Genomic DNA, 12,683 nt, shown 5'->3' on the forward strand with positions numbered 1-12,683 from the left:
TCTTCACCGGTCCACTTACAACCGAAAACCCGAGGTCCGACCCGAGACACGAGCGGGTTCGGATCTAAAAGATTCACGGGTGCCTTGGACACGGGTCTGGTATAATATTAGTGTCTTCGGATCTCAGGTAATTTAAAATAAATACGTTTTTGCTAAATAGACACGAACTGTCCCGTACATAAAGAGTGCGTCGCTCGTGTGTGCGTTCAGTTGCCAACCCCCCCCTTGCGACATCGTGTGGCTGCATGGTAGGCTAATTTACGTTGAGCCAGATCAAGAAAACTGGATTAAACCATTTGAGCCATTTGCCAGAGTTGCCAATTGTAACAAGAGGAGCAATGATTTATTGCCATTTCATTTTTATTGACCCATTTAGTTTTTCATATCCACTGGTTACAACTGAAAGACGAATTCTGAAATTACAATAACACAAAATATAGGCTAATGCGTAATTTAAAAAAATTAACGGAAAAGCGAGCCGAACTGGTTACCAGGCCACTAGGATTTGTTTCTGCCAATCTCCGATGGTTTGGCTGGTGTGCGGGGCTGCAGACACACATACGTCAAACACGTTTACATTCGGGTCCAGTCTGGTTCAAAAAATGTTTACGCTGGGTCAGGGTCTTCATTTAAAAAAAAAATGTATGCACGTCGGGTAAAAGTGATTCTGGTCATTTCGGGTCAGGTAAAGATCTTTGGACTCGAGAAGACCTCTAGTTCCAAGTACCACCTACTGACCACCATAGGAAATCATATGAATAAACACTCAAATGAAATAGTAGAGCTGTGAATCTTTATCTTTAAACCTCGTCCTCCAATTCTAATGTACTATTAATAATGAAAAGACCTTTTGTTTACTTGCTGTTTTCAAACTAAAGAACAAGTTATTTTCTCATGTTTATTAAGTTAGTCAGCAGTAATACACAAAACACTTGTCTGTAGTGCACTCTAAACAGGGCTCTGTAAATTACTCCTATGGGGGATTTATTAGCTTTGTGGGGACATGCAGAAAGTCTACAAACCTGTATTAAAGACAAACAATGTGGAAAGAATATTTAACACAGAAGATAAATAAATAAACATATATTTAAACATCAAGAAAAGCTGTATATAACAAACAGAGACTGCAGCGGCGCATCAAAACTAAATCACAACGTGTGCTTCATTGATTTAACCTCGAGTAGATGCAGACGCGTTAAATTAGCTCTTTACAGCAATAACAATAGCTTTAAACAGCGGTTCAAGTGCAGTAATACATAAGATTAATTTACACGCAGCTAATCGGAAGAGAGAGAGTGAGTGAGAGACGCACAAGCATCTGTCTGCTCCCGCTCTGTGTTTGAGCTGTCTGTCACACTGAGTTACATCCACCAATGATAAATAAAGAATAATTACTACATTCAAATTGGACATGGCTGATATGTATTCCGTATTTAAAGTATCTATCACATGCTAAACATTTAAAATTGTATTTAAAACACAAAATGTAAAATAAAATATAGAGTTTTCAGTTTTCTGTCTTGTCCACAGTTCCACGTTTGAGAACCACTGGCATTGAGGTCGCTAGTCAAATTGTCAAATAATCCACCTTAATTCCAAAATGGCTGACTTCCTGTGGGGCGGAGCCATTGACTGTAACTTTGAAAAATGTTGGGATGGGGGAGAACAACATATGTACCAAATTTTGTGACTGCAGATTAAATAACTCCAACAATTTAGTCAAAATGGGGCGCTGAAGAGTCCCCTGCCTCACCCATCTCTAAGCTTTTGCACACAATCAAATCAAAGTCAGTGAGTGCAGCTGTGACACGTCAGAGGAGATCTGGCCATCCCGGCTGAATCTGGTTTCTCCCAAGGTTTTTTTCTCCATTTATTTATCATTGGAGTTTGGGTTCCTCGCCACAGGGCCATGTTGGCTTGATCACCGGGAGACTGCATTTATTAGTGTTATAAACACCATGCGCTGTGCTGAGTTTTACCTTTTCTGTGTTTTCCTGTTTTTATCCTGTAAAGCTGCTTTGGAACAATGCACATTGTTAAAAGCGCTATATAAATAAAATAAAATTGAATTGAATTGAGTGTCGTGTGCTAAATTTCATTACATTATAAGCATGATAACAGCTCCAAAAACACAAACATATTACATCAAATTTTGAGGCATTACCATGGCAACACTGTTTAAGATATCACAAAGCCTTTTACAATTTCACATCAGTCAAATCTCTACATTATTCTGACCAAGTCTGAAGCAACTTGGGATAATATCAGTGGACTTTCAATGACAGTACAGAATGGTACATCATAGAGAAAACAGTACACTAAAGGAAACTGTCCACATTAATCTCTCCCACACACCTTCCCCTCACCCAAATAATCGCCCAAAATAATTCAAATTTGGAAAAAAATAATAAAATATAAAAATAAACTTTATATTCCTTCTGAATACAGCCTTTTAATAGTTGAAAGTTATGGATTGTTACCAGTTGGAGGTGAGCAAGGTAAACCTTTAAACGAAGTAATTTAAGAAGGGATCCCAAGTCTTGTAAAAGGATTTAAAGTGATAGTTGACCCAAAATGAAAATGCTGTCATCATTTACTCACCATCTTGTCATTTCAAACCTGTATGACTTTCTTCCGCAGAACACAAAACATATATTTTGAAGAATGTTGTTAGCTGACACCCATTTACTTGCATTGGTTTTGTGTCCATACAATAGAAGTGTATGGGTGCTGTCATGATTCCGCCACATCATGTCGTGTTTATCTTGGTCTAGTGGCGGGATCATGACAGAACCTCTTGTTTTATGTGGAGATATGCATTCTGGCCCTGTTGGCTTGCCATACTCTCTCTGGTCTATGTTCCTGCCCTCTTGTTTCATCGTTAGTGCTCGTTATGATTTCATGCCCTACACCTGTTCCCCTATTGATTTAGTTCCCTATTTAATGCCCTTGAGTCTTCTGTCTTGTGTTGGATAATTTTGCCTTGTCTGTACCTTGTCACCACCCTGGTCTGTAGTGCTGTGTATCTAGTTTTGTTAATGGTAGTTTATAGGGATGTAACGATTCATTCAGCTCACGATGCGATGCGATTCACGATTCTGCTCTCACAATGCGATTTTTTCACGATTTACTCACGATTTATTTTTACAAAATAAGTTGAAACAAATTAAAAATGAACAACTTCCCTTGCATTATTTCTTAAATGTGTCACGTTTCTTTGCATAATAAAATAATGTTTTATTTCAAATAACAAAAGTAAACTGCGATTTTATAACAAATTAATAATAGAAAAAGTCTCTTTAATGTAAACAAACTAATACTGTCTGTGCTTTTCTTGGATTTTTTGCATTTAAGAAATATCAGCATCCACGTTTGCAGTGAAAATAGCGGCCCCTGCTGTTCAAAGAATGTATTGCGATTCAGTTCAAGCCTCAACCGAATTGAATCGTCACTCATTATAACCGATTTTCAACCGGCTCACGGTGAATCGTTACATCCCTAGTAGTTTATGTCTTGTATTGTATCTAGTCTTGTTGAGTTTAGTGTAGTTGTCTAGGCCCCTGTTTTCCCTTCTTGTTAAAATCCTTGCTGTTTGATGTTTTACCCTCTCATGGGTTTTGCTTCATGTTTTGTGTTTTGTTATTAGACATTTATGTTAACCCCTTACCCGCTGTCTGCGCCTGGGTCCTCTGTCCTTGTTCCCTCATCGTTTCCTGACAGAATAATCCAGCCAGAATAGGACCCAGCAGACAGAGGGATCGTAGCGGGAGGGGTCGATGCCACCGGGTTCCCCTCCGGCGTCGATGCCACCGGGTTCCCCTCCAGGGTCGAGGTCGTCGGGTTCCCCTCCAGGGTCGAGGTCGTCGGGTTCCCCTCCAGGGTCGAGGCCAACGGTGTCCCGTTCCCGCCACAGATCCCCGCCGGCCGTCCAGCCAGCATTCCCGCCGGCATCCAGTCCGGTGCAGCCGGGCATCCAGTCCGGTGCAGCTGGTCATCCAGTCCGGTGCAGCCGGCCATCCAGTCCTGCCAAGCCGCCAGAGAGCGCTGCCCAGACGTAGCTGGCATCCAGTCCGTGTCCGCCGGCATCCAGTCCGTGCCCGCCGGCATCCAGTCCGTGTGTGGACTATTGTGTTCCCCTGTTTTGCCCTTTCTGGACTACCCCCTTGGACTCTTGTGTTTTTGTATATTAGTTATCATGTTGCCCTGTTCTTGGTTTTGTCGGTGTCGCTGTCGGTCCAGTCCTGTTTGTCGCTCCTTAAGGAGGGGCTTCTGTCATGATTCTGCCACATCATGTCGTGTTTATCTTGGTCTAGTGGCGGGATCATGACAGAACCTCTTGTTTTATGTGAAGAGAGGCATTCTGGCCCTGTTGGCTTGCCATACTCTCTTCTGTCTCGTCTCTGTTCCCGCCCTCTTGTTTCCTCGTTAGTGCTCGTTATGATTTCATGCCCTACACCTGTTCCCCTCTTGATTTAGTTCCCTATTTAATGCCCTTGAGTCTTCTGTCTAGTGCTGGATTATTTTGCCTTGTCCGTACCTTGTCACCACCCCGGTCTGTATTGCTGTGTATCTAGTTTTGTTAATGGTAGTTTATGTCTTGTATTGTATCTAGTCTTGTTGAGTTTAGTGTAGTTGTTTAGGCCCCTGTTTTCCCTTCTTGTTAATTTCCTTGCTGTTAGATGTTTTACCCTCTCATGGGTTTTGTTTCATGTTTTGTGTTTTATTATTAAACATTTATGTTAACCCCTTACCCGCTGTCTGCGCCTGGGTCCTCTGTCCTTGTTCCCTCATCGTTTCCTGACAGCTGCCGCTGCTGTTCGGTTAACAACTTTCCTTAAAATAGCTTCTTTTGTGTTTTTCAGAAAAAAGTCATAAAGGTTTGAAATGACAGGAGTGTGAGTAAATTATGACAGAATTTTCATTTTTGGGTGAACTATCACTTTAGGTAAACCAGAGTGCAGACATTTCAATTTCTCAAGTCTAACACAATCGTAGTGATGGAAAGTCCAGTTCTTTTCTGCGAACCGGATCTTTCGCACAGTTCTTTTAAATGAATCGGTTCACTGATTCTTTTATGCCCTGACCTAATGACGTCCCTCGCCATGACGTAACATGGTAACGTAACAAGTTAATCATCCCGGCCGGCTGGGATAAAAATACACTCAGCACATTCAAATATATAAATCATTAACCATAACTTCTGTCAGTTAACACGTCATCATCATGATCTGACACGTTTCTGACATACAAGTTTTGCAACTAAAGCACCCAAATACAGACACAGTGATGTGCAAACTATGATATTTTAAGTTTTAAAAATATGAAGTGAATAAAACAATCTTCATCAGCATTTTACAGACACTATATGATCCAATATGATTTATATTGTTACGTTTCGGCAGATTGCTCCATATATTTAAGTCCTATAGGTTCACGTGCACTTGTAGCATTAGCACAGCATCAGTTGTCCACACTGTTCAGAGCCTCACAGTGAATCACACATGCTCTCTATCATCAGCTCATCGGCTCTCAATCAGACGTGTCCGAAAGAAACAGCTCTTGGTTCAGTGTACTGCTCATCCGAAAGCTGTTGCAACCAGTTCTTGACTCGAGAACGAGAACCGCTCTAGCAGTGGCTTAAACGTAAACAGCGCTGCAGATCGGTGTGCATACAGTGATAAGGCAGTAATAAAGTCCTAAACATATTTCCAATGTGTTTTATAGTATCACACCTCTGATGTTTGATGAAGTATCTGATTTACAAGCTTTTAATCCGCTTTAAAAATTACACGTATGCGCAGTATCATCGGTTCTGAATCAGACGTATCCAAAAGAAACAGCTCTCGGTTCAGTGTGTACTGGTAATCTGAAGCTGCTGCAACTGTCCAGAAGGAGTGAACATGTGTATCAATGAGCCTTGGCCGCCCATGACTCTCTCGCCGCTTCAACAATGTTCCTTCCTGGGACCATTTTTGATAGACACTGACAACTGCAGACCGGGAACACCCCACAAGAGCTGCAGTTTTGGAGATGCTCTGACCCAGTCATCCTTGTCAAACTTGCTTTAATCTGTATGCTTCACCATCTTTCATGCTTCTTACTCATCAACTTTCAGGACAAAATATTCTCTTGCTGCCTAATATACCCTACCCACTAATAGGTGCCGTGATGAAGAGATAATCAGTGTATGTTTAGATGGAATTATTTGTGTTTACACAATGTATTTGAAGCTTACTGGTTACTTAATTTCCCTAGAGAGCAGCAGTACCTATAGGAAAGTGATGGGGAGCTTTTCCAAGACGTTTCAAGGGCTTGAATTATGGCAGATCTATTGAGTTCAGATTTTTAATACATCATCAGCTTTGGGGCCAGACAAATTCTGTGTATCTATGACCTCCAGACACGAACTCTTTGCATACAGTAGTTCATTCAGGGTTAGATTCTGCTTACAGATGCAGTAGGAAACAAAGCCATACTTAAAGATATTTGAAGAAATATGATTTCCTTATGCATTACCCAGTCTTATATAATTTACAGTTATTTTTTTCATGCTAAGTTGTCAGAAATATTCATTTTTGCATACTTTATAGAATGAAATTAGGCAAATATGGACGCATAATAATAAGCTGTTGTGAATAAAGCTGTACAGAAGCTGCTCAGTTTAAACTGAAAAAAGCCGTATTTCACAAAAATAAAGAGAATCATTTATTTAATTTAAAAAAGTGAGTATGAAATCAGGGTAGATTCTTGTTGAGAGAATTTTCCTGACTGGAATTGTACAGACTGTATTTCTTTCTTTATATTGCAGCGAACTAGTTCTACTTGAGAAAAGAAAATACTTTTATAAAATGACTCAAATCGAATCAAAATAATCATAAATGCTTTTACTATATTTAGGACAATATTTTATGATTTCAAAAACTTTTTCTAAAAGAGCAAAGATCGTTTTCTGAACATTGGGATGTAAAATGTCTACTCAAAAAAATGATTCTTTGGTTTAACATAATTAAATCATGAACAGTGGTTCCACATGTTTGAGTCATGTTTTCTCAACATGAAATGAACATGTAGCAAGAACATAAATGAATCAAGTAACCTCAACATGAAATTAACATGTAGACGAACAAATCACCATTATTGTGATCAGTGTCTGCTTTAGTTGGGCTCTTGATTTGTCTTTTATTGTTAGATTTTATTTGCCTATCGAAATAGTTTTGTTCTACATTTGTTTCGGCGAAGAATAAGAGGGATCAGCAGGATCCAGTGTAGTCATTGTGAAGTTACTGGCATGTTGTTCATGAGGTTGTTGTGTTATTGTTAACAATATGTGATAATATAGAGGAAAATTGTACTGCTGAATCAATTAGACATGAAGAATCAGTGTATGAATCTCAACAATGGTGACAATCAACAAAAGAAAGCGTCATGCTGCAATGCATGTTGGGTAACATCATAGTACAAATCTCACTCATGACTCCCGGCATGCATTGCAGTTGATCTGTTTATCTGAATTAGTTTGATGATTGTCACCATTGTTGAGGTTTGTGTGATGACTGTTGATGTTTAAACATGTCAAAAAAACCTTCGCCTATTTTGCCCCAGAAACTTTGCATTTGTGACCAGAACACATCAATCAATCATCAAACTCTAAATTTAAAGCAGCTTCTTCATTTTATAACACACCATAAAAGCAAACAACTATAACTGTCCTCTTGTGACATCACTTTTTAATGCTTTACATGTGCTTTCATTAAACACATTCACAAGCATTGAAAGAGAAATGGAGGAACTGACTTAACAATGTCAAGCATCAAGGTCCCAACTAAAACAAACACTGATCACAATAATGGTTTGATGAAATTTAATTTTGTGAACATGAATTGCGGGTGCAAAAGTTATTTTAATTCAATGCCATTAACAATGACAAATCAATCAGTTTTAACATTGATTTAGTGGTTGCTTGCTATCAGGCTAATAGAGTTGAGTATTCTGTCGCGTTGGCATTTTAAACAGTTTTTGTGACGTCTGTTTTAGGAGTTGTGCATAAGAGTATCTTGTTGGGTTTACTTGCTTCACTCATGTTCTCTCTACATGTTAATTTCATGTTACGAAAACATGACTGAACCACTGTCCATGATTGAATTATGTTCAACCAAAGAGCTTCTTTTTTTAGCTAGAAACCTATACAATTGTGTTAAATGAAAGTGATTTGTTCAAGTTGTGTGAACAGCATCAAAAAATCATTTTTTTGAGTGTATAGCCACAGAAATATTTTGTTGGATAATACAAAAAAGCAGCTATGATCAAATGAACTGATGCACTAACCTAGAATGTTCAGCTTTCTTATTTTTGCATCTCTCATAGCAGCATGGATTACCATGGCAACTCATATTCTACACTCAGAGAAGGTTGACTGCGAGTTTTGCTCATCTTGTGTGATAGAATTTACAAAGATGGATCAAATTAAATTGCAATCTAATTTGTATTTTAGTTGCATGACTTATTTATTTACTGATAAATGGTTGTTGTTTGTTGATTAGCAGCTGTTAAAATATTTTCTTTCTTGGGGAGTAAAAAGTACCGGTTCATTACCCATGCATGGACTGCTCAATGAAATGTCCATTCATAAATTTCCACTTAGATTTCCATTTATATCCATTTATACCAGACGTGCCCAACCCTGCTCATGGAAATCGAATGTCCTGCAAAGCTCAGATCAAAACCTAATTAAATACACCTGAACCAGCTAATTGAGCTCTTCAGGATTACACCGTGTCCACATCAGAAACGACACAAAACATATACAAAAAGCAACCCATACTAATACTGAATCTATTGTTGCTCATTGTCTATCACCGTCACTAAAGGTGTGGACAAAACAATTTGAAATAACTTTTCAAATGTGTTGGAACATCGTTTCTCGTCTGCTATGTGCATTGGCTGAAACCTGCGAAAGTCGCCTTTGCAGGCTGCATACTTCATCAAGCCTGGTTTATTTCAGTTAACCGAGCATTACATTTGCAAGTCATAAGCATATTACAACAACTTGCGCTTAATTAAGAATAATGGTCAAATTGAAAATGGTTAATATTCTAAAATAAGACATTTTTATGACGTATACAGCCTCCAAATGCGACCTCTGGAGAATGCAGCCTTCCGGGTGAGAAACAGCCAAAATGATACAAATATTAATTATGTGCATTTTTCCGCATATACCAATTTAAAACGTATTAAACAGAACACAAACATTTGTATTTACTGTCTTGTTTAGCCTTAATTACAGCAATCACTGAAGCTTGGCACGAACAAACCTACAGTATGTCATTATTCCAGCATGATTTAAAATGTTTTGGAGAGAAATTTGCTTACTAGAATTGCTTTTTTTATGAGTGACCTACAAATGTTGCATTATGTCATTAGAATTAGTTTACAACATATAACATAACATAACATAACGTTTTACATTTTAAAAAAAGTCAAAAAGTTCGAATGTGGACTTTTTAACACCACTGAGCAGTATATTATCTGCTGTATAGTCCATCATGCACTAGGTGCATTCATTTGAGTTTTTGTTTTCTAACATGTCTTGCCTTGTCTAATTTACCAACATTGCGTGCATTTTTCTCAAAATCACTTTTATATGCGTGTATGTTTGGTCCAAAATAGGTTTATTTACAAAGAAATAGGTGTCTTCGTAGAATCATCAAAAAGTATGTTTTTTTAACACGCAGAGATAAATGCTACACAAGCCTAGCAGCAGAAATGGTCTTTTGCCTCTCACTATTGAGCCCTGACCTCAAACTGAGGATTGGTTTTCTTCATTTAATGGCTTTCACACTAGCAGCTTAGTTTAAAACCGAGTGCAGTTGACATAAAACATCTGTCATTTGGAACAGAGGATGCACCACAGTGCCAAACCCGAGACTACCTGTAGGAGCTGGACTGATTTCAGAACTATGGTGCAATTTGTGAGTGAATGAAACGGATCCGCACTTCATCAGGACTTAGAGTAGTCTGTGCATGACTTTCACCCTAACTTCCATGATTATAACTAGAGATTTCAAGGGGAATGACAGTGGCGATGACTTCACCTTGCACACAAGCTCGGGTGAGCGATATAATCAATGATTTGGCTTTTCCTGGACAGCTGATGAATTATCATGCAATGGGACGCACAGACACGAGTGAATTTTATGAAATATTAAATATTTGGGTGTTGTCCATGTGCGTTTGGATCACATGACAGAAACGCCATGGTTGGACAGAATTAAGATCACTCAGATTCAGACTAGAAACAAATGTTCAGTGTAAAACCCTTCTAAAATAATTAACGTCCTTGTAAAACCACAACCCTGTGCTTGTACGGATTACACTAAAAGTATTTAAGTAGAACGCTCACAAACACAAGTTCTTGGACACACTATAAGTAGTACTACACTGTTGCGTGAAAAATCAGGAATAACAGTCTTGTAAATGTTAACAGTATACAAACGATCACACACTAATGATAGAGTTGCTTTCATAAATGATAGATAATCTTTCTGTAGAAAAAATAAAAACTACTTGTACATCTTATGCCGAGTTGCACAAACTTGATAATGGATTCCTTGCCAACAGGTAATTATTAAATGAAATGAAATGATCGTTTAAATACAGTATGTCAGTAAACACTTTGCTCACAACATCACAAACGAGTCATAGTCAGAAAATAACCACCAAATAATTACAACAACGCCCATTTGTAACTGTGTCATTCATAAAAGACTAAAAAGCTTAATAAAGGATATGGCCACTCAATGATCTTCTTTGCATATTTTCTTAAGATGTTATTCTCGGCAAAGATAAAGAGAGACCTGTTAACGGTGAGGCAGTTGTGCTTGGCCGGGACTGGGTTGTACATAGCCATGGTCCGAGCCCGTTTCATATCCCCTACAGACTCGCTCTCTCCTTTCCCCTCGGCGCCCAACTCTTTAGGCATGTCTTCAGATTGAGCCATGTCTCCCGAAGAAACACGTCCCGCTTTCATAAGAGAAGCGTGCCAGCCTATTCCATTCTTCTTATAGAAAATCGCCTTGGAAAATATCGCAAAAGGTCTGCCTGTTATACTCCGCAAAGAAACTTTTTTGTGATAAAATCAAACGATAAGAAGTCCTGATGAACAGAGAACTGCTTTTTCAAAACATTTGATCCATTTTGGGGCACTGTTCTGGTGGACAATTCTGTCTTTGCAAAGATTATGAAATCCTGTTTCGATTGTCCAACAATGAAAATGAATTTGAAATCCTTACCAATTTCCCTCAAGCTATAAACCAGAGAATTCAGGCAACACCCAGTCCATTTCTTTGAATGCCAGTCAAACGGTCACTGCTCAGAGGAACAATATAATGCAGTCCAGATTGCAATACCTGTTACTCTGTTACTCTGATGTATAACGGTGAATGTGGTCCTTTAGCATCACATATTGGCTTGTCTCTCGCACTTACCCGCCCCCATTTCTCTCTCTCTCTCTCTCTCTCTGCCCCAGTGCGCCCCCACCCACACACACTCATACACATGCTTTGGGAAATCAGGACATAGAAATATTGGTTACCATGGAAATGTATTTTACATTTTGAATGCAAAAGGCCCATGAGAGTGCCTTATTTTGTTTGTCAGTTGATCAAATGAATCAGATTTATAGCACAGAACTGAGGAATTTATCTTCAATAATTGCTAACCCTAATCATGAATTCAAACTGCCTGATCATTAGTTGACCATAGAAAATGTTCCTTTCACAGAAATATGAATGAAAGCACTGTGAAAACTAAATGTTTTTGACACAATATATGCTAAAAACAACTGACAGCCCACAGACTAAAACTACTTTCAAGCTGTAAACATCAGTGGACACTCTCGACTATTTTGAATGATGTTGAGGTCATTGCCAATATTATTATACTAAAATGAGAAATCTGATTGGTTATAATAAGAGCATTAACAATATATACAAATATAGAAAAATGTGAAAATGATTTGTCTTTATCTTACCTCAGAGCAACTGTCACAATGGCTTGCTTTATTGGGTTAACACATGTGATATGCTACTTGTTACACTGATTAAGTCTGTGTTCTTCGGATCCCCAGAATGGACATGGTGATGAAAAAACATAAGGGATGGATAAAGTCAAAATACCTGGGTTGATTAAACATGAACATAAATATAGAATAATCCACCTAATCGTTAGTGCATTCCGCTCTCGAGCCCAACTTTTCAACATGGCCAGGGCCCAGTTAAGCGCACCGCGCCTGGACACAGACTGTGGAAGTCAAACATGCTCAGGCACGGTTCAGATAGATTGTGTGAGCAAGCCGTAAGGCAGTGTTTAGCCCCCTTGCATCTCCTGACTCTTCGAATAATGAATAATAATTGAACTAGGCTGCATCATTTCCCCAGACTTCCCAGACCAAACTCCCCCCCCCCCGATTAAAGGGTCACCAGTCACATTCCATTTAGGTTACAGATTCTCAACTCTCGACTATTAGTCAAAGGTGACCCAGAGCTGTTTGTTTTCCTAAATTATATATAGATATATATACCTATATATATATGTTTTCCTACTATGGTAGTGGATAATGTCCCAAAACTAAAAATTGCTGACATTCTTCCAAATATCTTTCTCTGTGTTCATCAGAACAAAGAAAT

General features: G+C 38.7%; 1 protein-coding gene across 3 annotated transcripts in view; it reads right to left on the bottom strand.

Annotated features, from left to right (window-relative positions):
• Positions 1-11,480, bottom strand: part of cacna1eb (calcium channel, voltage-dependent, R type, alpha 1E subunit b) — a 225,248-nt gene extending 213,768 nt beyond the window's left edge. For 2 of the 3 annotated variants that reach the window (XM_057334282.1, XM_057334280.1), the window contains exon 1: positions 10,788-11,480. In XM_057334282.1, the coding sequence (XP_057190265.1) occupies positions 10,788-11,026 (239 nt within the window). In that variant the 5' untranslated portion in view covers positions 11,027-11,480. The remainder of the gene's footprint in view (positions 1-10,787) is intronic. The other variant, XM_057334281.1, reaches the window with a different exon arrangement.
• Positions 11,481-12,683: the final 1,203 nt, after the last annotated feature.

Source organism: Triplophysa rosa, linkage group LG5 (assembly GCF_024868665.1).
Source record: "Triplophysa rosa linkage group LG5, Trosa_1v2, whole genome shotgun sequence".
In the NCBI taxonomy this organism is placed as follows: Eukaryota; Metazoa; Chordata; class Actinopteri; order Cypriniformes; family Nemacheilidae; genus Triplophysa; species Triplophysa rosa.